The 27,593-nt window shown below is 41.5% G+C and overlaps 1 protein-coding gene across 3 annotated transcripts in view; it reads right to left on the bottom strand.

Annotated features, from left to right (window-relative positions):
* PLCG2 (phospholipase C gamma 2) overlaps nt 1-27,593 on the bottom strand; it is a 65,390-nt gene that overhangs the window by 1,669 nt on the left and 36,128 nt on the right. For 2 of the 3 annotated variants that reach the window (XM_028739591.2, XM_028739590.2), the window contains exons 9-32: nt 26,948-27,020; nt 25,531-25,632; nt 24,103-24,221; nt 23,927-24,012; nt 23,024-23,144; nt 22,045-22,213; nt 20,671-20,775; nt 20,483-20,572; nt 19,492-19,670; nt 18,689-18,889; nt 16,666-16,785; nt 15,656-15,836; nt 14,393-14,461; nt 13,861-13,970; nt 13,578-13,674; nt 10,595-10,661; nt 8,642-8,799; nt 7,889-7,991; nt 6,343-6,552; nt 5,953-6,098; nt 5,358-5,472; nt 3,436-3,600; nt 1,902-1,990; nt 285-463 (exon numbers count right to left, since the gene is read on the bottom strand). In XM_028739591.2, the coding sequence (XP_028595424.2) occupies nt 285-463; nt 1,902-1,990; nt 3,436-3,600; nt 5,358-5,472; nt 5,953-6,098; nt 6,343-6,552; nt 7,889-7,991; nt 8,642-8,799; nt 10,595-10,661; nt 13,578-13,674; nt 13,861-13,970; nt 14,393-14,461; nt 15,656-15,836; nt 16,666-16,785; nt 18,689-18,889; nt 19,492-19,670; nt 20,483-20,572; nt 20,671-20,775; nt 22,045-22,213; nt 23,024-23,144; nt 23,927-24,012; nt 24,103-24,221; nt 25,531-25,632; nt 26,948-27,020 (3,054 nt within the window). Of the gene's footprint in view, nt 1-284; nt 464-1,901; nt 1,991-2,075; nt 2,188-3,435; nt 3,601-5,357; nt 5,473-5,952; nt 6,099-6,342; nt 6,553-7,888; nt 7,992-8,641; nt 8,800-10,594; nt 10,662-13,577; nt 13,675-13,860; nt 13,971-14,392; nt 14,462-15,655; nt 15,837-16,665; nt 16,786-18,688; nt 18,890-19,491; nt 19,671-20,482; nt 20,573-20,670; nt 20,776-22,044; nt 22,214-23,023; nt 23,145-23,926; nt 24,013-24,102; nt 24,222-25,530; nt 25,633-26,947; nt 27,021-27,593 lie in introns of those variants that run through there. The other variant, XM_028739596.2, reaches the window with a different exon arrangement.

Below are 27,593 nucleotides of genomic sequence, written 5' to 3'. Positions count from 1 at the left end.
TGATAGTCTTAATTCCCTATGTGCCACCTCCATATATGCTAGAACCATGGAGCTGCCTTGTTCTCCAGCTTTGTAAAACTGCTGCCTTCCAGCGGGAAGACAGCCCTGTTTGTTGAGTTTGCTAGTTCAAGAAGCCAGGCCTATTTTGGCTGAGAAAATAGTTCCTAGCAGATCAAGGTGAAACAAAGGTAATTTATTGGACTCTTCCTCGTACTTCATTTATTTATGCTATATTATCCAGGATCTTTGGGGATTTATTGGGAGCAGTGTCACCATCAAAGTACCTCCTGTTGCATGTCTCTTGATACACTTGCAGCTGGCCCTCGTTCTTATTGAACTCTTGCAATAAATCGTCTCGGCTGGGATTCTTTAAGTTCCGTCGGGTGTCATATAACTGATTGTTCAGCTCTGCTTGGCGTTGTCGTAGTTGCCGAAATGATGAATAGAGATCTTCTTCACCTTCCTTCAAAGGGAAAAGAAAGCCCTTCTTGCAATGCACACACCATGATCAAATCAAAGTTAAGCACTTATTTTACTCTCCCACTGATTTTAATAAGGAATTGTTCAATGTTCTCCCATTAAAGGAACTGGACTGGGTCTATATATCAGGAGCCATGTTACACCTGACTACAGAATAGTAGAATGGAAAACTCACAACAAAGTTACTAATACAAATGGGTTGGCGTCAAAGGGGTGTAAGCCAAAGGCACTTGCAAGGTACGACTGTATTTCTGGCCCGCCTGCCAGGATTCCAATGACTTACATCAAATAAGGGGATTGCCACCTAGAGGAGTGCTGAGGCCCAGGCCCGCCTGGACATATGAACAGAAGTAACTCCTTCACAAATCCCTTTAATGGGATACCCTATTTCTGGAGGGAAAGGCTGAAGATACAACAGACTAAGGTTGCCCAATGCCTAAACCGCCAGTTGTGATGATTGCTATGAGGTAGGCAAAACCCCAGGCCATAGCCAATTCACCTGATAGGCAAATTCCTACCCGGCTCCAAATATGGCGATCACACTTGCCATAGCAAGGCCAAATCAGGATGTAAAATGCAACAATGAGTGGGTTGACAAAGGAGACCTGGGTGCTGGGGCTAGAATGGGCAACTTTAAATCCCCCAGGAGTAGACTTGAGGGAAGCCTGATTGCTCTGTCAGGCCCGTCCCCAGAGAGAGTGTCCTGCCCTCCAAGCCAGTCTGCCATTCATCAATCCAGCAGGCTGGCACAGAGATGGATTTCAAGTTGGAAGCTCACATTCAGCCTGGGGACAACTCCCCAACACCCAGCTCTCCAGCGTTGGCAGGGGAAGCACTGGGTGTCCTGCAAATCTGCCGCATTGCAGACTTCCATTCATGTTTGCAATTTCTACCTATTCTCCCTTCCAGCAGCAATCACTGCTTAACATCTCATTCAATGACCTGCCAACGCTCAAAAGTGGCTTTCAAGGGCTATGTTGCAGAAAAGACTACAGCAAAAACCCATACTGGAAACAGAACACCCCTGGAGGTTATTAGGTACTAACCCAAGAATGGTATTTATATAGCACTTTCACATACGTTAGCTTGGTATACCTTGCAACACACGGTTTGTATACGTGTGCTGAAGCTCAAACAACACTGCAATTTTTTATATGTACTTTTAGGTGGTGGTGGTGGGGATGTCATTAGGATTGCAGCATGTTGGGTGGAGAATCCTTTCTTCCCCAGCTTTAATCCTGATAAACATACATCCCATGCAGTAGTTAGTTTAAGAGAAATAGCTCCCGCCGACACGAATGGGGTTCATATCCCCCCACCAATTTTGCAAATAGAGCTGCAAAGTTGGTGAGGGGACATTTGGGTGCATGGTAGGTCTCCATCCTAGTGGATGGTGGAAGTCAAACAGCTTCTGCACTTACCAGGATCTGCTGCATCTCACAATAAACCAAGAGGGAAGCCAGCTCTATATCCTCACTGTATCCATTTTTGAGAGGGACAGACCGAAAGCCTAAAGGGGTAGGATTAGAAAGGTTAACTTATAACTTCAAGGCTGCCTCAAACTCGTACACATGATGGAACAGCCTATAGCTCACCTGTTCTATTCTTGAAAGTAGAACAGAGTTTGGAGATTTACTAGGAAGCAGCAGGCAGAGCAGGAAAGACAGGGCATCATGGAGAATCGCAAGACAGTCACATGAACCAGAGCTGGAAAAAACCACAAGCTGCCACAAGGGATCTCAATTTCTGCAACAGTTCAAAAAGCAAAGTAGAATCTAAGCTAGCCAGACAATCTTTAGCAGGGATTTATTTCAGGATTCATTCCAGATTCAGAGTGTGATGAAGACTGAAAGAATGAACTCCATCATAGCTGAAGTTTATTACTGACATAGGAATAAGCCCACTGTAGGAATAATGCAGAGGAGGAGCTTCCCCAAGAAGAAGAAATTTCAGCCATTAAATTCACATTTCTTGCCTCCCCATCTCAAAACGGCTTAAATACTACATACAGAGCTTATTTCTTTTGCACTGAAAAAACTTGCAGATTTTCTATGGCCACTGATTTATTGCTGATTCACCATGTTCTACAAAAGAGCATTCAAAATCTCTCATAAAGAGAAAAATAGCATAGAGAAAAAACTCAAGAATTCTTAATACCTGCTCTACCGTACTTTGAATAGCTGTTTGCATGTTTTATTTTGTAAAGAGCCTTGTCCATAAATAAAATAAATATAATTATAAATAAATATAAATTCAGAAAAAGGCAAGATAAAAATATTGTTCCAGGGGTTAGGAATTATTAAGCAGTTATTTCTGTATATCTAGAGCAGGGAACTTAGTGTGTTGTATTCAGTGCTAGTTTTACTCAAAGTAGACTCAGTGAAGTTAATACATATGACTAAGTTGGGTTCAATAATTTCAATGGGTAATTCCAAAAGTAACTTGTGCACCATCCTGCCAAAATTCCATTAATGTCGAGAAAGCCTAAGGAAATGAAAGATGCAGTTGCAGAATTTATCATTTATCATTTAAGCACTGGATAATTAACTCCAGGTGGGGGCTTATGCATGATGAAACGCTGAGCAGTTGGCATGTCAGGAAAAACTTGACAAGGGTGAGTCAAAAGCTTGCAAGCCAGAACAGCTAAGCTTTTACTTGGTTCCAGGGCCTGGATGATCAGCATGGTTATGGCAAAAAACAACAACCCTTAGCTTACCACATACAATAAGATCTAATAAAGTGTTTTATTTATATATGTATGGTATGCACAGAGTTGAGACTCAAAGACAGCTTAATTCAGCAGTCACTTATGGTCAATCAGTATCAGTTGAGGGAGACTTTTCTAGCTCCCCTTTTGGTGTGCAGCAAACATGTCGCCTAGGATCTGAAAGCCAAAGAAATGTGCAAATTATCAAAGCCATTGTTCAACCTGTCAGTGTTATACTTGATATTTACCTGATTTGATTCCTTTGATGGGAAAAGTGCCATGTGCTAAGAAGTTGGGATCACTGAACATGTCTTCCTCATAGACAACGAAGCGCAGAAATGCTAGGTTGGGGTCATAGATTTCAAACTTCACTTGCTCTTGAGATGCCCAGACTGGGTTAAGGCCATTGTCATCTGTAATAAAACAAACATTTCACGATATAAAGCAAGCAACTCTGACACTCCGCTCCTCCACGGTTTGAGGCAAGTGTAGAACATTTGGAGAAGTTTAGTTGTTGTTTTTATTCTGAAGTGGGTCAGCCCATTCAAGCTTGAATACCTCAGAAAAAGAAGAAAGCTAAACTCTTTGGAGGCTAATGTGGACTCCAATCACAGGAGCTGCAAGATGTTGGCTGAGCTAACTCAGGGGTCTCTGGTTGCAGACACAGAGTGGCAACTGCTTTTACTAATAAAGGCCAAGAAAAAGCAATTATGAAATAATCAGGTAGCAGTATGATTTTCAGCGATGCTGATGTCAGAATATTCTCCATCCTCTTTCTCTGGGCTATCTTCAAGAATAATCAGAAGCATAGAGCAAGACAATGGCTTCTTTTGATTTATTTATTTTTTAGGAGAATGCAGTCAGAGAAAGGACAAACAGCCAAGACGTTGGAATTAAAAGAGTGCAAAAGAATTATAAAGCGGGGGGGAGGGGACATGACAGCTGACAGCCTCACTGATATACTTCTTGCAGGGAACTTAGTGTGTTGTATTCAGTGCTAGTTTTACTCAAAGTAGACTCAATGAAGTTAATACATATGACTAAGTTGGGTTCAATAATTTCAATGGGTAATTCCAAAAGTAACTTGTGCACCATCCTGCCAAAATTCCATTAATGTCGAGAAGACTGTCAAGTACACTGTCAATTCCCTCTAACAGAAGTGCCTAACTTTGGGATAGACCACGTCCCAGAGTTTCAAGAAAATGCTGAAGACATACTGAAGACATTCCAAGGAGTCACTTTTTCTATCCTTTGTATGTAACTAGTGGAGTTTTAAAATGCTGCAATTCTTATTATTGAACACTTGTAAAGCAGCTGCTTCTTAAGTGCTATGAAACATAAAACAGTCCCTGCTCACAACCTAGTAGAGAGGCTATAAAAGGAAATGGGGAGAGGAGAGGAGAGGAAACATTCAAGCAGCTGTACCTTCACTGGAGCCAAGTTGGGCTTCCCCTTGCCATGATGTTCCTCCTGGGTGGCTGGAGTTGGCCACCCCTTCAACTATGCCATAAAGGTAAGGTAAAGGTACCCCTGCCCATACGGGCCAGTCTTGACAGACTCTAGGGTTGTGCGCCCATCTCACTCTATAGGCCGGGGGCCAGCGCTGTCCTCAGACACTTCCGGGTCACGTCGCCAGCGTGACAAGCTGCATCTGGCGAGCCAGCGCAGCACACGGAACGCCGTTTACCTTCCCGCTAGTAAGCGGTCCCTATTTATCTACTTGCACCCGGGGGTGCTTTCGAACTGCTAGGTGGCAGGCGCTGGGACCGAGCAACGGGAGCGCACCCCGCCGCGGGGATTCGAACCGCCGACCTTTCGATCGGCAAGTCCTAGGCGCTGAGGCTTTAACCCACAGCGCCACCCGCGTCCCCTCAACTATGCCATACCAGGTTGCAATGCTATGTAACATAATCAATTGCTCCACTTGTTTTAATTTATGATACTGTTTATTTATTACTTATTTATGATACTGTTATTCCAGCCAAGGAACTCTATGATAGTTATTTGGCTGAGACACATAGTGATTGCCCCAAGGTTACACAGTAAGTTCTGAAGATTAATGGAGACTTGAACATGACTCTTCATGCCCTAATTCCAACACACGACGCAACTTCTTTCTTTTTTATTGCCGCAGAACCCGTATTTCCATAGAGAGTTAAGAAGTACTTACTCACAACAGTGGTCTTGAATTTACTGTTATCATATTCAGCCCCACAAATTTCTACCTCCACAAATGGACAGGCAATACTTCTGCCAGGCTTGGGAAGATGGCGAGCTCCGATTACCTGTTTCAGACAGTTTAACTTAGTTGCTGATTTTTTAATTTTAAATACATCCCACCTTTCCTCCAGAGATCTCAACAAGGCCTACACACTTCCTCCCCTCCACATTTTATCCTCACATCAACTCTTTGAAGTAGGTTAGGCTGCGACACAATGCCAGACCCAGTGAGCTACATGGCTGAATGGGAATTTGAACCCATGTCCTAGTCCAACACCAAACAGCTAAATTATGTAGGTATCTTCCCCCACCCCCACCCCAAAAAACCACATTAAGTCACAACTGATTTCAACAAGTGATCCAGGTCCACCCACTGAAACCAATGTGACTTAAGAGCTCAGTTTTTGCTGTGAGCATCTTATTACTTGTTGTTTTAAATACGGTTTTCGTGTTGTAGTCAACCCTGTGACCTTAGGGTGAAGGGTGGGTAATAATTTATTTATTTAATTAATTAGCAATTTACTTTTAAAAAAATCATCATTTACCCTCACTGTCAAAATCATCTGTAGTTTCTTCTTGGATTCATTTGGCACCGGGTCATACGCCTCACTCCTCATACTTTCTGGCTGCAGTACATAGCCAGTCCGTCCATTAAGGGAAAACAAGGCATGATTCATTTGCATGTATTTATCTAGAGAAAGAATTAAAAGATGTGTTAGCCAGACTTCCTACGTTAATAAATCTAAAGGGATTAGAAAAACATCAAATAATAAAAGACAAGTGGTATCACACTTTCCCCAAATGCATGAATTCAGCAATTCAGGATGTATGAATAAAGCAATTAAGCAGGATACTGTGGAAGGAAAGAGGTGCTTACTTATAAAGTGGTGGGTGGGTTGAGAAATGGGTAAAATCTTCCATTGTGAGATTTTTACCTGGTGTCTGGAAATTAAGAGCCACCATCTGTGATCCACAAAACCAGAAACGAAAAGGATCATAATTTGAGGAATCTACTCTCTGCCCTTTTGGGTATATTCGTGTCAGTCCCTTCTGATTATATTTTAGTAGATCAGCAGGTTTCTGCTTGACAATGCCTTCTGCTTTGGTCTCCACAAAGGAACGGATTTCTTTGTAATCAGGATTTTCTGCAAAAGAGAGGTGGGAAGAAGCCACTCATTAATATATGCCTTCACTGAAGCTTTGTAATATTGTGATGGCAAGTTTCATTGTCCCTTGACTAAATATGCTTCTCCAAGTGATGGCCAATGTTTTTGGCACTGGTGCTACATCAAGTCCAAACAATGGTTCCAGGACACATTACAATCTGCATTCAGCCCTTTACACCTTGTGCAGCTTTGACTCTGGTCTAAGTAAGCCAGAGAACAGGATGCAACAAAGTGGCAGGGAAGCAGGCAAATTTGCTTAAGCCCACGCTGAAACGTAATTTTAATCATGTATTTTTAAAATGCAGGCTTCATTTATAGCTTGGTAAATTTCATGTCCCCTTGTTTTTAACATTCAGTTTTATACATATATCTAATGAATGTTTTGTAAATACATTTAGAGGTTTTTTTGTCAATTAAGCAGTGTATAAACTTTTGAGATATATGTACAAACTTAAGTGTAGCTAATTTCTTTATTTTTTATGATTTTATAATTTTATGAAGTTTTAATTATGTGGCATTTTTAAAAAAGAGTTGGCAGTCTATATGTAAGCCAATTCTCTGAGTTTCGCCACTCTTGCAATGCACTGTAGGGCAACCAAGTAATGGAAGTTAACGAATGGTTACAATTGAAGAGGGCTAGCTTAATTTTCAGTGGCTCCCACTGAGTTCTATGAAATAAGGGAAGCAGGTTACTACAATTTGAAAGGACTGCCAACAGGTCATACCCTGGGTGTGAAGGGCAGCCTCAGAACCCACTCTAATGATGTCTTCAAGCATACCCATTTATCATATCCTACACAAGCATGGAGGGCTATCAATGCAAGCCACTCTCCCTGACACTGGGTGGCCCAGCCTAATCCCTCTGATAGTTGCCACTAACCTCAAAAAGGTCACCCAGAGAATTACATTGCCTCAAACTCTGAACCTGCTCTTAAGAGGCCTCTGGAGATAAAGATTCATTAACAACATTAGGCACCCAGCTTTCATGCTCAGCCACTATTGCAGTTAGAAATGTCTAAATCTTCGATTGCAATTTTTAAGCATTATTTTTAATCCTGCCCCAACCAAGCAAGCAATGAATAACTGAATCTCATACGTCACATGTTTTCGGAGACTGGTTAAGTTTTTCCCCAGTGTTCCATTCTCCACACTAAGCCAACCAAACTCACTCTTTCTCTCTCACTCCTCAGGCATCTAAACCTCCTTTGAATATTTGTTGCTATTCTCTAGACACATCCTAGTATACCATACTCTTTGATCATGTCTAGCAATCTAGCAGATGAAGAGTTCAAATTCATAATTAAAAATACATTACCTAGGTTGTCCTTTGTTTTGCTCGTTGGTATGCAATATACCACCAAATCAGACAATTCCATGGCAATTAACTGCTTCTTCTCCCAGAACACCCTGAAATTTTCCTGAGGATTTAACACAGTTAAAACATTAGTCCAGGGCAGTCATCTGCACTGAGATCACTCAGCTGGTGTCAAAGAAACAGAAAATTGTGAAATCTAATTTTCAACTTTAAATTTGTCTCTGCACACTCCCTTTATCCCTGCTCGCTCTCTGTGCCCAAATTGCAGTGATGTTGAAACAAGGGCGTGGATTCGACTAACTGGCTCTGCTAGGGAAGCCCTGCACAAAGACTTCCCTACTTTCCAAGTATGAATTCTGGCTTTCAGGTTCGGTGTGGGGTTTTTTTGTTTTTTTTAAGAAAAAAACATTTTGGCAGTACAGGACCAAAAAAAACCTGAACTTACACCACCCAAAAAAATCTTGCTTTGATTGCATAGTCACACTTTGAGGTATTCTTTTCAAGTTAAAACTTGCATGATATTGGCACATAAAGCAAAACACAAAGGTGCGTATTATGCTTTCATGATATTGGAAATATGGCATGATATAGAATTTTAAAAATGGTGATGATAAAGGCTTCTCTCAAAGCCCCTTTGCTTGCAAGGGAATCAGAAGTTGGGTGTGGACCATGTTACTGGTCCTTCAGTCTTTGCTCAAATCAAAATCACTCTCATTAAAAACTAAGTGCTGGAAATTATGGCTTCCGTAGTACCTCTTCAGTAGTTTTCGTTGTGATTTCCCTGACACTTTGATACCATACAAATAGCTCTTCCACCTTTTCTGTTGCAAATTCAACAGGAGCATCTTCAAGATTCTTGGGTTCCAGGATAAAGACAAAAGACTTTCCATGTTTTCCCTGTGTCATTTTTACTATTGGGAATCCAAAACAATAAATCATATGTACATAATAAACACATCTTAAGACATCAAATAGCACTTGAGAGGTTTGCACGAGATCCTGATAGGATCCCATTAATCAGTGAAAACATACATTTATTATAAAACAGTAATATTAAAAGCCTCAGCATTCTTCAACTGCTCTATAGTATCCTTTGATTCACATGAGAGCAGCTCAAGTATTGGGGCACCTTAACGACTGACAATTTCATTTATAACGTAAGCTTTAATGGACCAGAGTTCACTACACCAGATGCCATAATAAATTTGGCATTATCTATTTGTAGTTTATTTATCATGGCTTATTATTATCTTTTAGATTTCTATACCACTCTTCACCCGAGGATCACAGGGTTTTACAGTATAAAAACACAGAAATACACAACATAGTAACAAACGAAAATGATACCCTCCCTATCCCACAATTTAAAAGACCATAGATTGTTTCATTAGCCAAAGGCCTGGGAGAAGAGGAATGTTTTGCCTGATGCCCTAGGAGAGCATTCTACAAGTGAGGAGCTACCGCAGAAAAGATCCGTTCTCATGTTGTCACCCTCCGGACATCTCATGGAAGTGGCACATGAAAAAGGGCGTCAGATGATGATCACCATAATCTGTTAGATTTTCAATTGCCACAAGACACCAGTTGTTTTTTTCATACCTTTTCAAATTTTATTTTAATCCTTTGGGGATCATACACTTCTTCAGTGTACAACCTCAGTTGTACAAGAATATTTTTAAGTGGCAAAAAGGCAACAATACCAGCTTCTTCTGCCTTACAGAAACACTCTACCATTTTGTGAACCTTTTGAGTGCATTTTTATTTAAGGTTGTGCCCTCCCCATTCTTTTCTGAGCATGCATTAAATCCATCCTTTTAAAAGAGGAGTACATCTGTTCCCTCTCACCTCCAAATCCGCATCCCCCCTCCAAAATTATACTTGGATAAGAAATTGCAGTATTGCCCTTTAGAAGAAGACTTGTCATTCAAAAATTAAAATACAGTTCAGATATATTGGGGGTGATAATAGGTCAAGGTAAAGGGACCCCTGACCATTAGGTCCAGTCGTGGCTGACTCTGGGGTTGCGGCACTCATCTCGCTTTATTGGCCAAGGGAGCTGCCGTACAGCTTCCGGGTCAATTGGCCAGCATGACTAAGCATGGCGAACCAGAGCAGCGCACGGAAATGCAGTTTACCTTCCCACCAGAGCGGTACCAATTTATCTACTTGCATTTTGATGTGCTTTCGAACTGCTAGGTTGGCAGGAGCAGGGACCGAGCAATGGGAGCTCACCCCGCCACGGGGACTCGAACCGCCGACCTTCTGATCAGCAAGTCCTAGGCTCTGTGGTTTAACCCACAGCGCCACCCGCATCCCCGGGGGTGATAATACAGACAGACTAAAACTGAGCAATCAATGTTATGTTAAAGGATATATATATATATATATATATATATTTATATATATATATCTAAAAAATACGTCCAAAAATATCACAGTGGCCATGGCAAAGTTTCTTTCAGTAGTTATACGAATCAAAGATCAACATACCCATGACTAAACAAATATTGCTTCAGTCTCCCTTCCCTATGGGGTTGTCTGTATGAATCTGTATTTTATTTTGAATCCATGTCGTTGGACCGCAATAAAGATTATATATATATTGGAATAAAAAATAGGTAGACTTGACAAACCGTTCCCTCTCTCACACACACATACACAAGCTACTTTACATGCAAGGAGTCAGGAAGTCAGAAGGATACATACCAACGTTATACTTATTGAGATCCAAAATACCCCGGCATAATGACCCTAAAGGATTATCCTCAATTATCTGAAATGAAAAGATTTATTATATTTGAATTTGGTTGTTTTGCCCCCTTTATCAAATGTCCTTGGAATGTAAAAAATGAATTCATTAAATTCCCAGGACCAATGCTTAAAAAATGATATTCATTCACCATGAAGGAAGAATTATTGCTTAAGCAGAGCTTCTGGATCACTAATTAAGCAGTTCTGCTGCTTAATTAAACTGCTACAGTGATGTGACCAATTCGTTTTTCAAGTTTGCCTTCAATCTATACTTTCTACTTATTCTGTAGCTGACAGAACATAGGAACTACACTCATATTCATTCCTGAAGTGTATGGGCTTCCTGTCACTGAATAATATTAGCAACCATAAAAAATTAAACTGCTTGGCGATAATAAGATTAAGGAAGTCCATTTACTACTACCAAAGCTAGTAATTATTAACATTCTAATAGCTGCCTTCCTTGAAATTCATTGGCAGAGCTGGAAAGCTTTTCAGAAGATCAAGTTCTCCTTTCTGAGACCATTGCAGATTTTTCACACTCCATTGCGTTCTTAACCAGCACAGCTAAGCATCCTTTGATAATCCTTTGATAATCCAGTTTGATAATCTTATCTTCTGGGCACTGGCATAGCTAACACTGAACACCAATATTTATTTATTTAAGTTACTTATAAAAGTATATATCACAGGAAGCAAAATACCTCTCAAAAGGCTCTGTGCATTCACACACAGCTCATGCCTATGCTTCTTTATTAAAGTCAGGATTTTTGGCTAAGCATTGCACATGAACTTTAGATCTGCATTGCCATGCCAGGAGCTGTAGCAACACTACTCCTCTCAACACTGCTGGGGTAAAGGAGGAAACATGGGCTCCTCTCAAGTTAACCTGGCAGCACCAGGTTTCCTGCTTGGCAGGGGGTTGGACTCGATGGCCCGTGTGGTCTCTTCCAACTCTATGATTCTATGATTCTACCAGAAGGTGAAAGTTAAGTCCAGCCTCATTTACCACAGCAAAGGCATGAGATCTTTCCAGGCCAGTTTCTGCATAAAATTTAGCGCCTACTCAGGCATGCAACCACACCTGTTCAGGAAGAGCAGAATTTCTGAATTTATTGTTTTAAGTGCAGTGTGAAGTGTTTAAGAGTTTGTAATTCTCATGTTTTATAATAGATCGTTTTATTGTATGGTTTAATTGAGGCTGCTTTAATGCCCAAATGGAATTGTTACTGTGTGCTTTAATTATGTATTGATTTTATAATTTTAAACTGCTTGGAAGCCATACTGAGTGCTGGAGGGAAGGCTGCTCCCGGTTGCAAGGTCCATTTCCACCTGGCCTAGGGGGCAGTGCCCAGGCTCACCCTGAACAGATACCATAGGCTCCTGGGAGGTACTGGGACATTGCTGGAACCAGCAGCAGAGCATATGCCCACGCTGCCCAGGGCAGGTGTGCTCCCGAGGGGGGCGTGGCGCAGAGAGTGCCCTCCCATCCACAGGATAGCCACTCAGGTGCCCGGAGCAGTGTGTGTGCCCTGCAGCCAGGGACAGAGTGAGCCGCACATGGGGTCGGAGCAAGCTGCCCCTGGCGGGCATTCGGTGTGCCGCCCGCCAGTGACTCCCAAGCTGTCAAAACGAAGGGGGAAGGGGGGAATGCCGCCAGCAAAGCAGCGCAGCTCCCCCCTTACCCTGATGGCTCGGGGTAGGCTTGGGAGTCGCAGGAGGGCAGCATGCCGAATGTCACCCCTCTAAGTGAGGGCACCTGGGGCGGTCCGCCCCCCTTCCTAAGCAGCACCAGATTTAGGTTTGATGAGGCCCTAAACTACTGAAGGTAATGGGGCCCTTTATATGTCCAGCAGTCCTTTGTCAACAAAAATTGTCGCAGCTTTTTTGTGTTGAATATATGCTACATGGTAATTTATGGACCTAATAGCCATTTGCACATAACAAAATATGTATTTTATCAAAGTAATTGTTGAGCTGAAATACAGTTAAGAAGGAGTATATTAATAGTGAAATGCAATTAAAAAGAAGTATATTAATAGTGAAATAATTATTAAAATAAAACATATTTAGAGCTTATTTGTGTTTTATCTTATATTTTGGAAATGTACATCCAGTTTTTTTCTTTAAATTTTTGTTGGGGCCCCCAAAAGAGTGGTGCCCTAAGCTATAGCTTGTTTAGCTTATACGTAAATCAGGCACTGTTCCTATGCCCCTGGCTGGAACAACTCTTGGGTTGGGACAACTGGCTAAAATTGTTTTAAATGGTTCAAATTTTGGTTCCTCTGTTTTGTTTTGGTCAAGTTGGTGTTGGTTAAATGTTTAGTTGGGGTTGGCAGCTATTTTAATTTGGGTATAACTGTAAACTGTTTATTATTGTTGTTATTGGTTTCTATTCATTTATTGGTTGGTTGGTTGGTTGGTTGGTTGGTTGGTTGGTTGCTTGTATAGGATTATTTTGTTTTTGGATTATTGATGTTTTGGTGTGTTTTTATATATGTTGTAAACTGCCCAGAGAGGCTGGGAAAACCCAGTTAGATGGGTGGGATATAAATTAAAAAATGATTAGTATTATAATTATTATTACTGGCATGTGAGTCGTAAGAAAATAAATGTTCCACATGACTGTCACCACTTTAGAAATAGGGAGAAATTGGCACATGCCAAGAATCTCAAAGCTGACAATACACATTCTTCATACAGAGAAGTGTTAAAGAGCTACTAAGCCCAAGTTTCTGTTCCTGTGCACATCACAGTGCTATATACAATCCCACCCTCTGTCCACAATGTTGCATCTCTGTACGCATGTGGGACAGCATCCAGAAAGGCAACCTTACACACAGAAGGGTCTGAATGCATTACCACCTTTTTTGGAATAACTGAATGGATTTTGTGAATAGCATAAACTCTAGAATATAGATAACAAGTATCTTCCTACCTGATTCTCAAGATCTTCCGTGTTATCAGAGGACATGTCTTCCACGTAATTGGCTGGGAAGTAGTGCTGAACTTTGTACCCATAATCGCCTTTCCACCTGAGAGAGAGAGAAACATGTACTAATCAAATTTGAGACACCATATCCAAATGAGGTATTATAGAGAGGTCCACATTTTTTTAAAAAATGCTCAAAGCCACGTAGTGAAATCTATGGTTGAGACACAGCTTGGTCTACAGAAAACATCACCAACTCGTAGCAAAAATATAAAAGCTGTCTTCTTACCAGCCACCAACTTCTTTTGAGACATTATGAATTAAAGCCCCTCGGCAAAAAGTCAGCTCATCGTCTCTTTTCGCTTGGTAGTCGTACAAGGCTTTAACAGTTCTCTGTGGCTTCAAGAGAAACAAGTGGAAAGGAGCTTTAGGTCAAAGTGAATTTGGGGAAACAACCACAAACACTGGAACACAATCCAGAAACAATGGTTAGGTCAGCCTTTGCCCTCCAGACATTTTGCTGGCAGGTGCTGATGGGAGCTGTAGCCTATAGGTTTGGCAAAGGCTAAGTTAGACTACAGTCAGTCAGTCAGTCAGTCAGTCAGTCTCTCTCTCTCTCTCTCTCTCTCTCTCTCTCTCTCTCTCTCTCACACACACACACACACACACACACACACACACACACATTTTCCCACCCTCCAAATATACCTTTACCTACAATCAGTCCTTTCAATTCTCTAAACAGGAAATTAAGATAAAGGATCTGTCAGCTATTCTTTTCTCTCGGATCAAGAATAAGTTTGAGCAAAACTTCAACATACCACAGAAGGTGTTATTTCACCAGGTTCCACATATGCCTTCACTTCATATAACGAGCTAGGATCTTTCTCCTAAGATTGAAAAAGGAAAGACAGTAAATTGCACAGCTAGAAAAAAAGTAACTCAAAGCTTTTTAGTTAATGTGCTAACATAAGAAATTACACTGTCCAAATATACTTGTAGCAACTGAGCAGAGTTTTGTGATTTCCCCACGCTATCATAGCTTTGGGGATTTCAAAAAAAAGTGTCAGTGGGATTTTGGCAAATGTTTCTGCCTGGTTTTTCATATTAAAACTAGAAATTGATGCTTTCATAGTGATTTACAACATGTTTATTGTGTTTTTAATATTTTGTTGGGAGCTGCCCAGAGTGGCTGGGGCAACCCAGTCAGATGGGCAGCATATAAATAATATATTTTTTTATTAGCAATTTTTTTTTAAGACCTAGGGAGGGAAAATTACTATTATTTTATCATTGAACTCATTGGTAGAAAGAATTTAAATTATGTGCCTCTGCTTTCTGCACAGAAAAGAATAAATTTTCTCACACATGGATTCCCCTGTGTGGGATAAGGACTTAGGACAAAAATGCTGGCTGAGGCAATTGAAGTTATAGTCCAAAATCTGGAGAGCAGATTGATTTAATATATTCATCTTCCATTCCAAAACAAAAACTGTAGCCTGTAGGTAGACATTTGGAATCATTGACTTGCAATTGGCCAGACACACTGGTCAAAAGAGATAACTACTAGCCAACTAGGCCTTCTTGCATGTTACTAGAGTAGACAGGACTAAAAGCTACAACAAAATATTTAGGGCATACGGCAGCATAAAACATTATGATCTCTTAATCAGAATGTGAAGCTGGTTTCAAATCCCAGGTAAGCGAAATCCCTGGTTTTCTATTTATTAATTTTAAGGGATTCCTACTTCACCACCTTGGATCCCATTATCCATAGCTAAAAGGCAATGATCTTCCCAGAGCATTAAATATTGGTCAGGAGAACATTCTGAAGGTACCTGAAGGCACATTCCAGTACTGAAGCCCAATTGGTTCTGCTTTATATGCTGCCTGGGATGGGCAAGGGGCCGAGGTACCAGGGATAATACTGAAAATCCCAAAATGCTCAGCAGGCTAAAGCTGCCTTTAGGATGACCTCTTGTGGGTGGAGGGAGAAATATATTTGTACTGCAATAAATCCCTGAAAGCCATCCAGCATTCTATGCAAAGCCCTGGCGCTTTGGTTAAAAAGGTAAAATGCTTGCCGTGCTGTAGCGCTCCAGCAGCTCCTCCGTCACAGGATAGCGCAATTTCATTTTCCTATACAACGGGTGCTTCTCATAGTAGTTCACCAGTTCCACTAAACTCTCAAAATAAGCAGATGTTCCCATGACAAAGAGGCGGCCTTCTCGTTTGATTCGGCAGTGCTTCACTTTCCCCTCAGCTCTGTGGGATTAAACAGTGGAGAGCAAGCTTTAGAAAAAGACAAAACAACAACAACAGCCGCCATATCATATTATCAGTCCTTAAGCTTTGAAGTGGCATTTTCATTTTCCTCCTATTTAGGTAAGTTCTTGCAGGAGTGATTTGGCTATCTAGAGACAGATTGGGGGGGGGGCGGGGGGAGATCCTTGAATTTCCTGGTTCAGAAATGCACATCTCAGGGGCTTGCGGTACTTGCCTTGTACATAAGGTGAGCATTACAAGCTCCAAAATTCTTGCATTTAATCCACTCCTTCCCCATTCCCACCTAGTCAGCCCCTACACCACCCACCCCCACGCAACTTCCAACCCCCTACTTTGCCAGTATGGCCATAGGGTCTTAATTTGTGCTGCTGGGGCAGCCACCATGCAGAGTCAGCAGCTCTTAGTTAGGTCTTTCCTGCACTGTAGTACTAGCACAGATAGTGAACAGAGTGGAGAACCGCCACCCATTAGTCCAGCTGGACCAGGTAACCTGGCCTTATCTCTGTTGCTTCAGGCTTGATTCCTCTCTCCAAGTTTCTTATCTGATGGAGTTTCTGCCCCAGAGTTTCCTGTGTCTTGCATCTCTTTGCTTTCCTCGGGCCTCTGCTTTACGGAATGTAGCCATCTACCTGCTTTGTCCACTTATGTGCTTCTGGCCCCTCCGATACCCATTCACTGTTACACACCTTAGCTTGTGTCAGACCTGGACTACATACTCCCCTCTGGTCCTTGCAACAAATAGCTTTGAGGTCCGACCTGCAGATCATGCATGTCAGGTCAGGTCATAATTACAAAGTTTGTGTCTCACCTGAAAGTCATGGCATAGGAATTGGGTTCGTCCCTCTTCCTTATCAAAAAGGCTCCGTCTCTAGGAATTCGCATCAGCATATCCTCTGCTTCTCCTCTGCTCAGGTTACTGTAGTACCAACTACAAAAACAGGAAGAGAGGTGCTTTCAGAGCTTGACATATTCCCATTAACTCAATGATAAAACTGGGTCATTAAGATAAAAGCCATTAAATCAGTGATAAAATTGTGATTTCAGGCATCAGATGCTCAGTGATGTATAGACTTTGTCCCTGTTATAAAATAAATACCGTATTTTTCGCTCCATAGGACGCACCGGACCATAGGGCACACCTAGTTTTTAGGGGGGGGGGGGAATCAAGAAAAAAAATCTTATTTCCCCCCCAGCCCCAAAGAGCAGCGTACAGGCTGCGCAACCTCTCCCTGCTGGAGGGGTTGCACGCAGCTATAGCACAAGCCAAGGCAGCGAGTGGGATGGATCCCGCTCGCTGTTTTGCCTTCCTCTTTAGCCCCATGCAACCTCTCCCTGCCGGAGGGGTTGCGCGGGGCAAAAGAAGCCATAGCCGCGTGCAGCCTCTCCCTGCCGGAGGGGCTGTGCGCAGCTATCCCTGAAGCCTGGAGAATGAGAGGGGTCGGTGCGCTCTCGCTCTTCAGGCTTCAGCAAAAGCAACGCAAAGCCTTTGGAGCGCGGAGGGAGCGCTCCCTCTGCGCTTCGGAGGCTTAGCGTTGCTATTGCTGAAACCAAGGAGCCTGCATTCGCTCCATAGGACGCACACACATTTCCCCTCATTTTTGGAGGGGGGAAAATGCGTCCTATAGAGCGAAAAATACGGTAAATAGCAAGTTACTGCTAAATGCTGACAGCATTTGTTTCTGTCACTTTCACACTGCATAAGAAGCCCAAATGAGACAATTTGGAGTCTGGACAAGAACATGCATGTGGATGCAGGAAGCAGAAGGTCATCCTAACAACTAATAGAGCAATAATAACACACAGTGAGTTTTTCTTGACGGACAACAGCAGTGTATTTCTTTGGGGGGCAGGGTGAACGATCTTACCATCGCTATCAATCTTGTACCCCAATTTTATAAGTAAAAATAGATATAAGACAACATCTTGTGGTAGTTCCTTCTTGGTTTGCACCTGAACGCAGCGGGGGTGGGGAACTGCATCCAGTCGACAGGTCCGTGAGCCAACTTCAACAGGTGGGCAGAGCCACCCACTCGTCATTTACCCGACATCATTATGATGCCAGGAAACAACTTCAAAGGGGCTCCCTGTAACTGCCCATTACCAGGCATGGTTTGGATTTAAACTGCACCTTTAGAGCCCAGAGGGGCTTGGGCAGGGTGAGTTTAATTCTCCTCCCAACTGCCATTGATTACATTGCAGGTGATAATTCAAAATGCATTTCAGTTGGGTTCTGTGAGGAAGAAAGCTCTTGGCAGGCATGAGTATCCACATATCTGACAGGCTGGCCTAGTTACTCCAGAATAAACCAACACATACCAAAACTTGCAAAAGGAAATCAATGTTTAACACTGGAACACAGACTGTAACGAGCTGTACCAATGTAATAAAAGCAAACACAAAATGAGCAGGATATCCTGCGATACAAATGGTCTAGATGTGCTCCTTGAATGGCAGTTTCCAACCACCATTCCAGCTCACAGCAAAACAATAAGAATTATAAAAAAAAACTTGGGTGTCATTTAAAAGCAGAAAGAGAAGAGAAGGGACTCAGCAAGAGCATCCCACATAACTAAAATCTCCTCAGCCTGCCTTGGTCTGCTATCTGGGAGCTCTTGGTTTTCCAGCAGGCTTAATATTCTCCCTTTCCGGACTGTTCAAGTCAAAGCACATATTCAATGCAAAACTGCTAAACCGTTGTTGCTTAAGCCAGTTTTTTGCTTTTGTTTTAAATCAAATTCCCCATAATCCACAGTAACTGTGACAAGCAGTAAGCTTCAGCATTAAAAACAGCATTTCACTCCCCCCTACAATTTTGTTTTGGCCATACGTACTTCTTAGATTCATGAGGGTTGGGGTTAGGCACAGCATCAGTCAAACGTAGTTCAAATTCGGCACACCGCAAGTGTGCTTCTCTGTAATGCTGAACTAGATCACAGACACTATCAAAGGTGAGGTTGTCTGTCAGGAAATATTTTACGGTATCTCCATCAATTGAGGAACGGATATGACAATGCTGGACTCTACCTGATCTCCTGGGAAACATGGACAAGAATGAAGCAGTTAGTTTTCTAAAGCGAACACATCCATACACTTGCCTCTAGTTTCTTGCTATTTATTCAGCTTGTGAACCAAGAGGAGTGGGAAGGAAGACTGAGGGGAAATAGGGACTGATCAAATATTCAGACTAAGAATTTATGGCGTGTAAATAATAGCGTGCCAGAAACTGACATTATGGTGCACAGATTTTGGCACTGGAAACAGGAAATGTTAGTCAAAGCACGAAGTCCATTTGCTCAGTTTGTTTACCTGTAGAGTTCAGCAAATCAATTAGCTCATGTGAAAATGTAACATTCCATAAATATAACAGATGTGTAAACCAGGATTCATCATTAGCTTTGAAGGAGAAAAATGAGGGGGGCTTGGGACAGGAGCACACCTTCAGATGCGCCCCCTCCTTGTTGCACCTTAAAACCTCAGAAGTTTGAAGGGATAATTATGAAAGCCTTCCTCTCTCCTTTGCTTGAGTGTCCTCCTATAAGTATATCTCAAAATGCTACTCCTGTAGAAAAACCAGGGAAATGGCAAACTGCTAAAGCATTAGGAAGAAGTCAAAAGGAAAGAAATTATCTGTTACCAGAATGACAGTGTGTAGTCATTAGGGAAAGCTTCACTCTCCCTCACTAAGAACGTTCCATCCTTGCCACCCATTTCAGCACAATATTCCTGGAGCAGCCTCTCAGCAGTATTTCTCCCCTCTTTCATTTTTCCATGGAACCATTTCTCACCATAGTGCAGTTCAGCACGCTTCACTTCCTACAGTACAAAAGGGGATAATTTGTGAAGATTCAATTTGCCATTCCTCTATAAAGCTAACACTGAGCTCGACTCTTGTAGGGTTCATCAGAAAGCATAAAGTTTTATCTGAAGAAGCAGTGCTCCAAATTGGGAAGGGGGGGGTGCGCTTGGAAAAGCACTTGCCAAGAGAAAGGAAGGGGTGCCATTTGGCTGCACATGTTGCTGATGATCAACTCTTTTAATGTAGGAGGTGCAGCAGTCCCTTTAAAGGAGACAATCTACACCATGGGATAATATAAAGAATTTGATCCTCACTCTCTTGTAAAGTGTGGACTCATAAGGTTTTTTTTAATGCATCCAGTAAAGTGAAGTGGCTAAGAAGCTGGAGAATGAAGCATGTGTCTGGTTCACCATTACCATAAGCTTCCTAGGCAGCCCAAGTGTCTGTTTAAAACAAAAACTAATTTAGCAAGCATGCTGACCTCTATACTTAAATCTCTTAACCCAGATCAAGCAGTAAGAGTCAAAGGCTACTTTTATACTTCAAAGAAGAAAAAAGAACCATGGGGAAACATTATTTCTTAGGTTTATTTTGTAAGTGACACAACAGGTCATGTAGTTTATTACTGAGCTTCACCCAGAGATTGCGAGGTTCCTGGAATTTTGCTACTCCATCCTTTATGCCACATATGAGTGATGTCATATTCCTACGTTATGCTCTCTAAAACCTGAGCACAGCAATAAAATGCAGTTCTCAAATTATGAATACTTATGACTCTACTATGCCTTTAACATCACAGAAAACAGAAACAAGTGTATGGTTTTAATACCTTTGATGGTTCTTCTTCAGTATTCTGCTCTATATCATCACTGAATGAGAGCTTTTCATTCGCTACAGCACAATAATGGCGAGTCCATTTCTAGAACGCAAAATAACTGTTATAAGAATACTGTACAATTTCAGTCACCTGTGAAATTCTGGACCATAAAATAGAAACAAAACAAAAAAATTGTTTACCTGGTCTATGGTGTCCCACATGTAGAGCTCTCCTTGTTGCTTTTTTTCCTCTTTCTTGTCTTCCGTGTTCACATCTACGTCACCTTTTGGCCCCAATTTTTTATGCTAATAAAAAATGAACAGAGCAGCTATGAAAAAGGAAGACACTGGGGGATTTCTCTGGCATCTCTTAGCTGGGCTTTCTTTCTGCTTTGACAACCTAAGAGCACATCCTGCGTGAGGGGGCTACAAATATCTGATGTAAACTTCCGTACCAACTTGGATGCACTGCTGTTTTCTCTCTTTGTTTATCACTGCAAATCATCAGCCTGTGGTCAGAGATCACTCTGCATACACAGAACAGACCTGTAAATGAACCAGTCTTAAAACTGATTCATAACTTCTGAATAATTTTTTTAAGCCGCCAACTACTCAGGCAGCAACTTGGAGGTGGAAGGGGTTAATGAAATGTATACAATTTTGGGGCTTTCCCTCCTTGCACACAAATTCATCAAGTCCTCTGCCTAAAAGCAGATATGCAGTTTCTCCAGGTTACTTTGTTTGCCACGATGGGGAATGCTGTAGGCTGAGTGCGCAAATCATGCTTCGTTTATAAAACACCTCCATTTATTAAAGGAAAGCAGCTCAAGCCTAAAGCGTGCAAATTCAAAAAGCTGAACTTCCTCCATGGCTTTCATTGAAACACATTGCATTTCCAGGATTTGTTAAGGAGCAATGCATTCCTGTCAACATGTACACTGGCTGTTTTGGTTGGAAACATTTCTCACAGATGTATTGTTTCATATTATTAGATGTACAAAATGAGAGGAGTCCCCCACCCTCTTAACAAATGCTTGCTCTCGTCCTGGAAAAAAAGCTGCCTTCTGACTTCGTGATGTTTCCCTTTGTCCAGTGCCTCTCATGTGCCAGGCAAACAGCACTTCAAATGAATATTTATACACTTAAAAGTAGTTGCAGCTGTTTCAATACAGATGTGCAGGATGCTTCAATCTTATTTAGCTGCTACAAGTCCACACAGCTGGTGGAGAACCAGAATAGACAGTGCATCCTAATCAGCTAGTCCAGGCTTCGTCAACCTCTGCCCTCCAGATGTTTTGAGACTACAATTTCCACCATCCGTGACCACTGGTCCTGCTAGCTAGGGATCATAGGAGTTGTAGGCCAAAAACATCTGGAGGGCCGAGGTTGAGGAAGCCTGAGCTAGCCTCTCATACTAGGGTTGGAAAATACAAGGCTTTCTCCAGAAAACTTTATGTATTTTTGATGTGTGTTTCAGTGCCAGGTGCAAAGTGCAGGAAGCTGCTATCTTCTGTCGGAGGACAGGAGGGAGACACCAGCATCCCCCTAACATTTTCTTCAGTAGATGCAACTTGCCTTAATGATGAACCTCTCTTTCAGCTGAGTTGGTGATGGCAGCTGATCAGCACTAGCTTCGATGGGCTTTGTTAAAAGCTGATCCCCAAGTACTTCCTTAAACACTTTGGCAATGTAACGCTGCTGCTCCACATTGCAATGCTCCTCAATTGACAAAATCACTGGGTACCTTGGGCAAAAGAAACAAAGGCAAGGGGAAGAAGTCAATTTCAGGTTAGAGCTCTATCTAATCAGACCATGAGCCCATCTAACCTAGCATCCTTCCTCCCATAGTGGCCAGCCACATGCCTCTGGGAAATTCATAAACAGGGCACAGAGGCACTGAAGCTTCTGAATACCCAGCAACTGCTGATCAGTAGCAAGCCAATTCTGGACACTGAGTTTCCATATAGCAATCTCAAGCCACTGATACCGTCTTATCCCCTTTTAAAGCCATCTAAGCTCTTATATTATTTATATATTACTACTGCTACTACTACTACTATTTAAATCTGTTTTTCTTTCCTTCCCTTAGTCATTGTTTTACCAAACTGAAAAACCACAAGCACTTTAGTCTTTCCTTCTAAGGGGAGGTCTAGGTATGTGTACTTATGAGAATGTGGAAGTAAAGACTTTCAAATGACCTACCCAGCTCCTGTTTTCCCTAATCAAGCTAATATACATGCATCTCAGTACGACCCAGGCTGAGCAAAGCCAACACACTGTCAATTCATCACTCTCCTTTCAACCCACCTAGCGCCTGTCCCCAATACATTAAAAGGTTCTAGTAATATAACACAGCTGTACCAGGGGCTTGGACCCAGATGTCCCCTTGGTTCCCTTCCAGCTCTACAATTCTATGATTCTATTCATATTAAAATAACCTCAAACAGCCATAATATCATAATGGCGAATTTTAAAGAAATATCACCTAGAATGTCATAATTTAATCTTTTATTCTTAGGAAATATTTTCATTTTAAAAAGTAATGGAAACCTACTCGGATGTGACAAATGCATGTTCCTTGATGGCTTGCACAACGTCATCAAATTTTATCTTTGTTGTCCTTGTCCATCCATGATAAATGATAGGCTTCCCATCAGGACCATCCCAGCAATCCACTAGTGTAGGCAATGAAGGAAACATAAAAAGTGCAATGTTCAACTGACAACATTCTGTTTCCAGAGCTTTGGAGTGCTTGATCCCATAGACAAGAGAAAAAGGTAGCCATGCTTAAGGTAAGGTTACCAGACGTCCCCGTTTCCCAGGGACAGTTCCCGGATTTACAAATCAGTCCCCATACAAAATCCGCTGAAGTTGAAAAAAATCTGGTAACCTTGGCTTAAGGGCCACAAAGTTTACAGGCAACTCAGCAATTCAGACAGCAAGGAAGAAGAATGCAAGAGGGAAATGATGTCTGCTTCTCTACTGCTCCTGCTATGAACTAGAGAAATATTTTGCAAGAGAAAGTGCCTGTGGAACTCTGATTTGAAAAGGGAGAAAACTGCTTGTTTGTCTTTACTGAAAGAACAAAAGGCAGATGCAGAGACTGGAAGCTCCAGACCAACTTCTGCAGCTGCCTTTGCGCTTCCTTGGCATTTTCTTTATTTGATCCCCAACTTTTATGTGGTTTCTTACTGGCCAACATGAGGATCACTGCAGCAGTTTCTCTGGTACCTTAAACTAAAAAAGTGACACAATGGCTGATATGAACACTGAAGCCCCTGATTACTTTAACTAAGGTGACAAGAAAAAATGAGGAGATGCCAAACTAAAATGTAGAGGTACAAAGATAGAATGTAATGGGCTTCCTCTTATAATTGTCCCTTTCTCCTAATAACAGGTACAGTTCAAATTCCTACAACTGGAATTCTGGGGGAAGTATGGAAAACAGGTTACTCACATTCAATACATCGGCACCCCATTCGGAGACATCTTATGTAAGCTTCTGGAGAAGATTCACTACGAAGCTGGTCTCCCGTGAGATACCTAGGTCATAAAGGATTGTGTTAAAAGAAACTGCACATTTGCCATTTTATGAAGGATGATGAATAGATATAGATATATTTAGTAACTTACGTATTATGTGAAGAAGATATCCAGTAGTGGGACAAAGGGTTATTCATGTCCTGAGGATCTATTGAGTCGTATTTGTCATCCCATATGCTGTTTTCTTTTGAAAAAAGGTAAGTAAGGAACTAAGGCAAACAAAGAGAGAGGGAAATATAAGTGAGTTTCAATTTTTCAAAAGGACAAAACCAAATGACCGATCTCCCCAACTAGAATCATAGCACAATGTGAAACAGAAAATAAATCAAAACAATTAGTTTTCAACTAGTTGGTTAGGACCCTCAACCTAAGATGGATCACAGCTGTGGCATCCACACCATTTTCCTGCTTTGGTTATGGGATTTGCTTTTGTTGAAGAATAAGAGGAGAGAGAGGGTGATCAGCAGTCAAAAAGGACATGCCTCTTGTATGGATCAGTATTTGGAATTGTGTTCCTAAGAGAGACTTGCCTGGTGCCAATGGCAGGCGAAGACTTCTTATTGGCTAGGTGTTTTTTTTAGATGCTTTGATATTGTTTTATCTTACTGGTATGGGTTCAGTTGCTTTATTGTTTTAATCAAGTTATTACTTCCAATTTGTTATGTTTTTGATTATTTTAATTGTTAAGAGACTCTGGAAACAGTATTAGAGTTAAAGAGTACAAATTAAACTATTCAATTCACTGCCACAAGCTGTGATGGTAGAAACCAACTCACTGAACCACATCCATTGCCCTACTAGCTTGTGAAGGACAGGGTAGAAAATGGAAGCTTCCAAACCGTTTTGTTGTTGCTGTTAGACCAGCTCCAGGATGCTTTGGATCCAGTGGAACTAAAGTGGCCTCTGGTCTGACCCTGCTACAAAACACCACATTATGGAGCTGTCCTCTAGCTGTTGGGAGAACCCCAACCAGCAGAGCCCTCCAAGCCAGCAGAACTCCTCTCCAGCAGCATAGCTGTGATAATGTCATCTCCTAATCCCGATTCCCAGGCATCAACATGGGAGGGGGTGTGTAGGATTGAGCTCTTAGGTGAATTTGAAAATAGGATTATACACACTCCAAGTCTAAACAAAATAAAAAAAATTATTCTAGTAGCACCTTAGAGACCAACTAGGTTTGTTATTGGTATGAGCTTTCGTGTGCATGCACACTTCTTCAGATACATGCACACGAAAGCTCATACCAATAACAAACTTAAGTTGGTCTCTAAGGTGCTACTGGAAGAATTTTTTTTATTTTGTTTCAACTACAGCAGACCAACATGGCTACCTACCTGTAACTCCAAGTCTATTAAGGGCTACTACCTCCTGGCTGCAAGAAGGTGCTTGCCTGCACATGCCCTACTGATCGCCTTCCCAGAGGCATCTGGTTAATCATTTGGGGAAATAGGATACTGAACTAGACAGGGCTCCTTTTTTGCTTATGTAGAAATGTTGCAAATATAATAAATAACTTACCTCATCAACATACAGAAAGGGTTCATCCGTTTCTCTCATAGTGTCATCTACAAATTTAGACATCCGTTCTCTTACTTTACTAAGATCCTGTGCCCAAGATTCCTGAAAATTCAAGAGTATACAAGTGTACTTTAAATCCATCTCCATGTATCTCCATCGTTGATTCAAGTAATTAAATTAATGTGTGTGTTTCTTTTCAGGCACAGACCACCACCATAGAAATGAGCTGGCATTAGATAGGTTTTGTCTACAGTTGCAGGGGACTGAAAGCTCTTACAGCAGCTGATGGGAAACCTCAAACAGGGAGGGGGATCATGTGCAGAACCAGAAGTTGCTGGACTATAAACTCCTCCACTGATCATTCCCCATGGTGGCTGGGGTGGACGGGAGATGGAGTCCAACAGTATCTGGAGAGCCACAGGTTCCCCATCCTTTACCTAAAGCAAATAAAATCAGCGTAATTCAAAAATACACATTACATGTCTGGATAGCCTTGCCGAAACAAAACAGCTTTTAGCAAGCATTTTTTTAAAAAACACAATGAGGGTGTCTACCTAATGTTAATAGGCAGAGAGCCTATTCCAGAACATATAAGCTGCCACACTGAAAGCTCAACTTCTCCCAGTTGTGGAGCAATGTTGTATGGCTTATTTAAGCGAGGTGATTGGCTGCAGTAATGTCTTCCATGTTATCCAAACACATGGCCATGTGAACCCATTAGTTTGGGTTCCATCCTCTGGAGCAACAGAAAACAAATCTGCTCCATCATCTAGCCTTCAAATATTTGATGAAAGCTATCAGATATTAGCACCACCTTATATTTTCTACGTAATACCATACACAACAGCAACAAATTATCTGATTCTGTAAATTCATAGCTACTTCTATGTGCAAATTTGAGGCATCATCAGGTGAGATCCAGTGAGCCACAAGTTTCATTCATGTGTGACCCTGATTTCTGCTCATTCCTGTCTGTGGCCTCCAAAGCCACATCTTACACCATTCTAGAGGGTCTCCCTGAATGAAGAAGATAGAAATGCCCAGTTAAGCATAGGAACACAGGAAGCTGCTTTATAATGAGTTAGACCATTGATTTACCCAGCTCTGTAAAAATGTCCATATTGACCAGCAGTTCTCAGGGGTTTCAGAAAGAGTACATTCTCGGCCCTATCTGGAGATGAAAGGGATTAAACCTGGGGCTGCCTGTATGCAGAACAGATGCTCAACCAGTGCCCTGCAGCCTTTCCCTCGAACCACGCTGTATCACTATATTATTTCGTTGTCCCCGAGAGGGGGCAATGACAATAAAGATATTATTATTATTATTATTATTATTATTATTATTATTATTATTATTATTACACTCATGCATATTTTCTTTTCATCTTGCTGATTACAATTTTTGGAATCATCTCACCTGCTGTTCATGTAGCAAAAATCTCTGAAAGTCGTGCAAGTGCACTGCTGAAGCATCTGGGCGATCTGTGTTTCTGCAACAGAAAGGAAAGGAAAAGAACAATTATAAAAAAGAACAGCAGCAAAACAACACAACCAAAATATGAGACCATGCCATAGCAAATAAGAGAATTCTATCCTTTGAGGAAACATAATAGGAAAATGAAACTGATAAATAATCCTAGTCACTGAGGATTTGAAATTATGTTTGCTGTCTTTATTCAACAATATTAATTTAGATATACTAGTATTATAAAAACCGGTTAAAGCACTGAATACTAGCTATATCTACCTGAACCTACTGTACCTACATGATCTTAACATACAGGATGCAGAACTCAAAAAAGCAGTCTCCATGAAAACTAACAAACTGGGCTCTGTAGCAACATAGGCAAATATGTTTGCAAATACTGTGGTATGCTGATTAATGAGTCTAATCTTGATTAGATTAGGAAATCTCATTTATACACAAACTACTTCATCTACAAAATGCAACTGTAGTCATTGGCTTGGTAGAGGCACAGTATTTCTCAGTCTGTTAACTAAGAGTAAGAGATTGAAAGTAATCTGGAATTTCCCACTCCCTCCCTTCCTTTTTTTGGTATTCA

Source organism: Podarcis muralis, chromosome 7 (genome assembly GCF_964188315.1).
Source record: "Podarcis muralis chromosome 7, rPodMur119.hap1.1, whole genome shotgun sequence".
NCBI classification, from domain to species: Eukaryota; Metazoa; Chordata; class Lepidosauria; order Squamata; family Lacertidae; genus Podarcis; species Podarcis muralis.
Note: the sequence above shows the minus strand (reverse complement) of the source record. Positions and strands in the feature narration are given on the sequence as shown.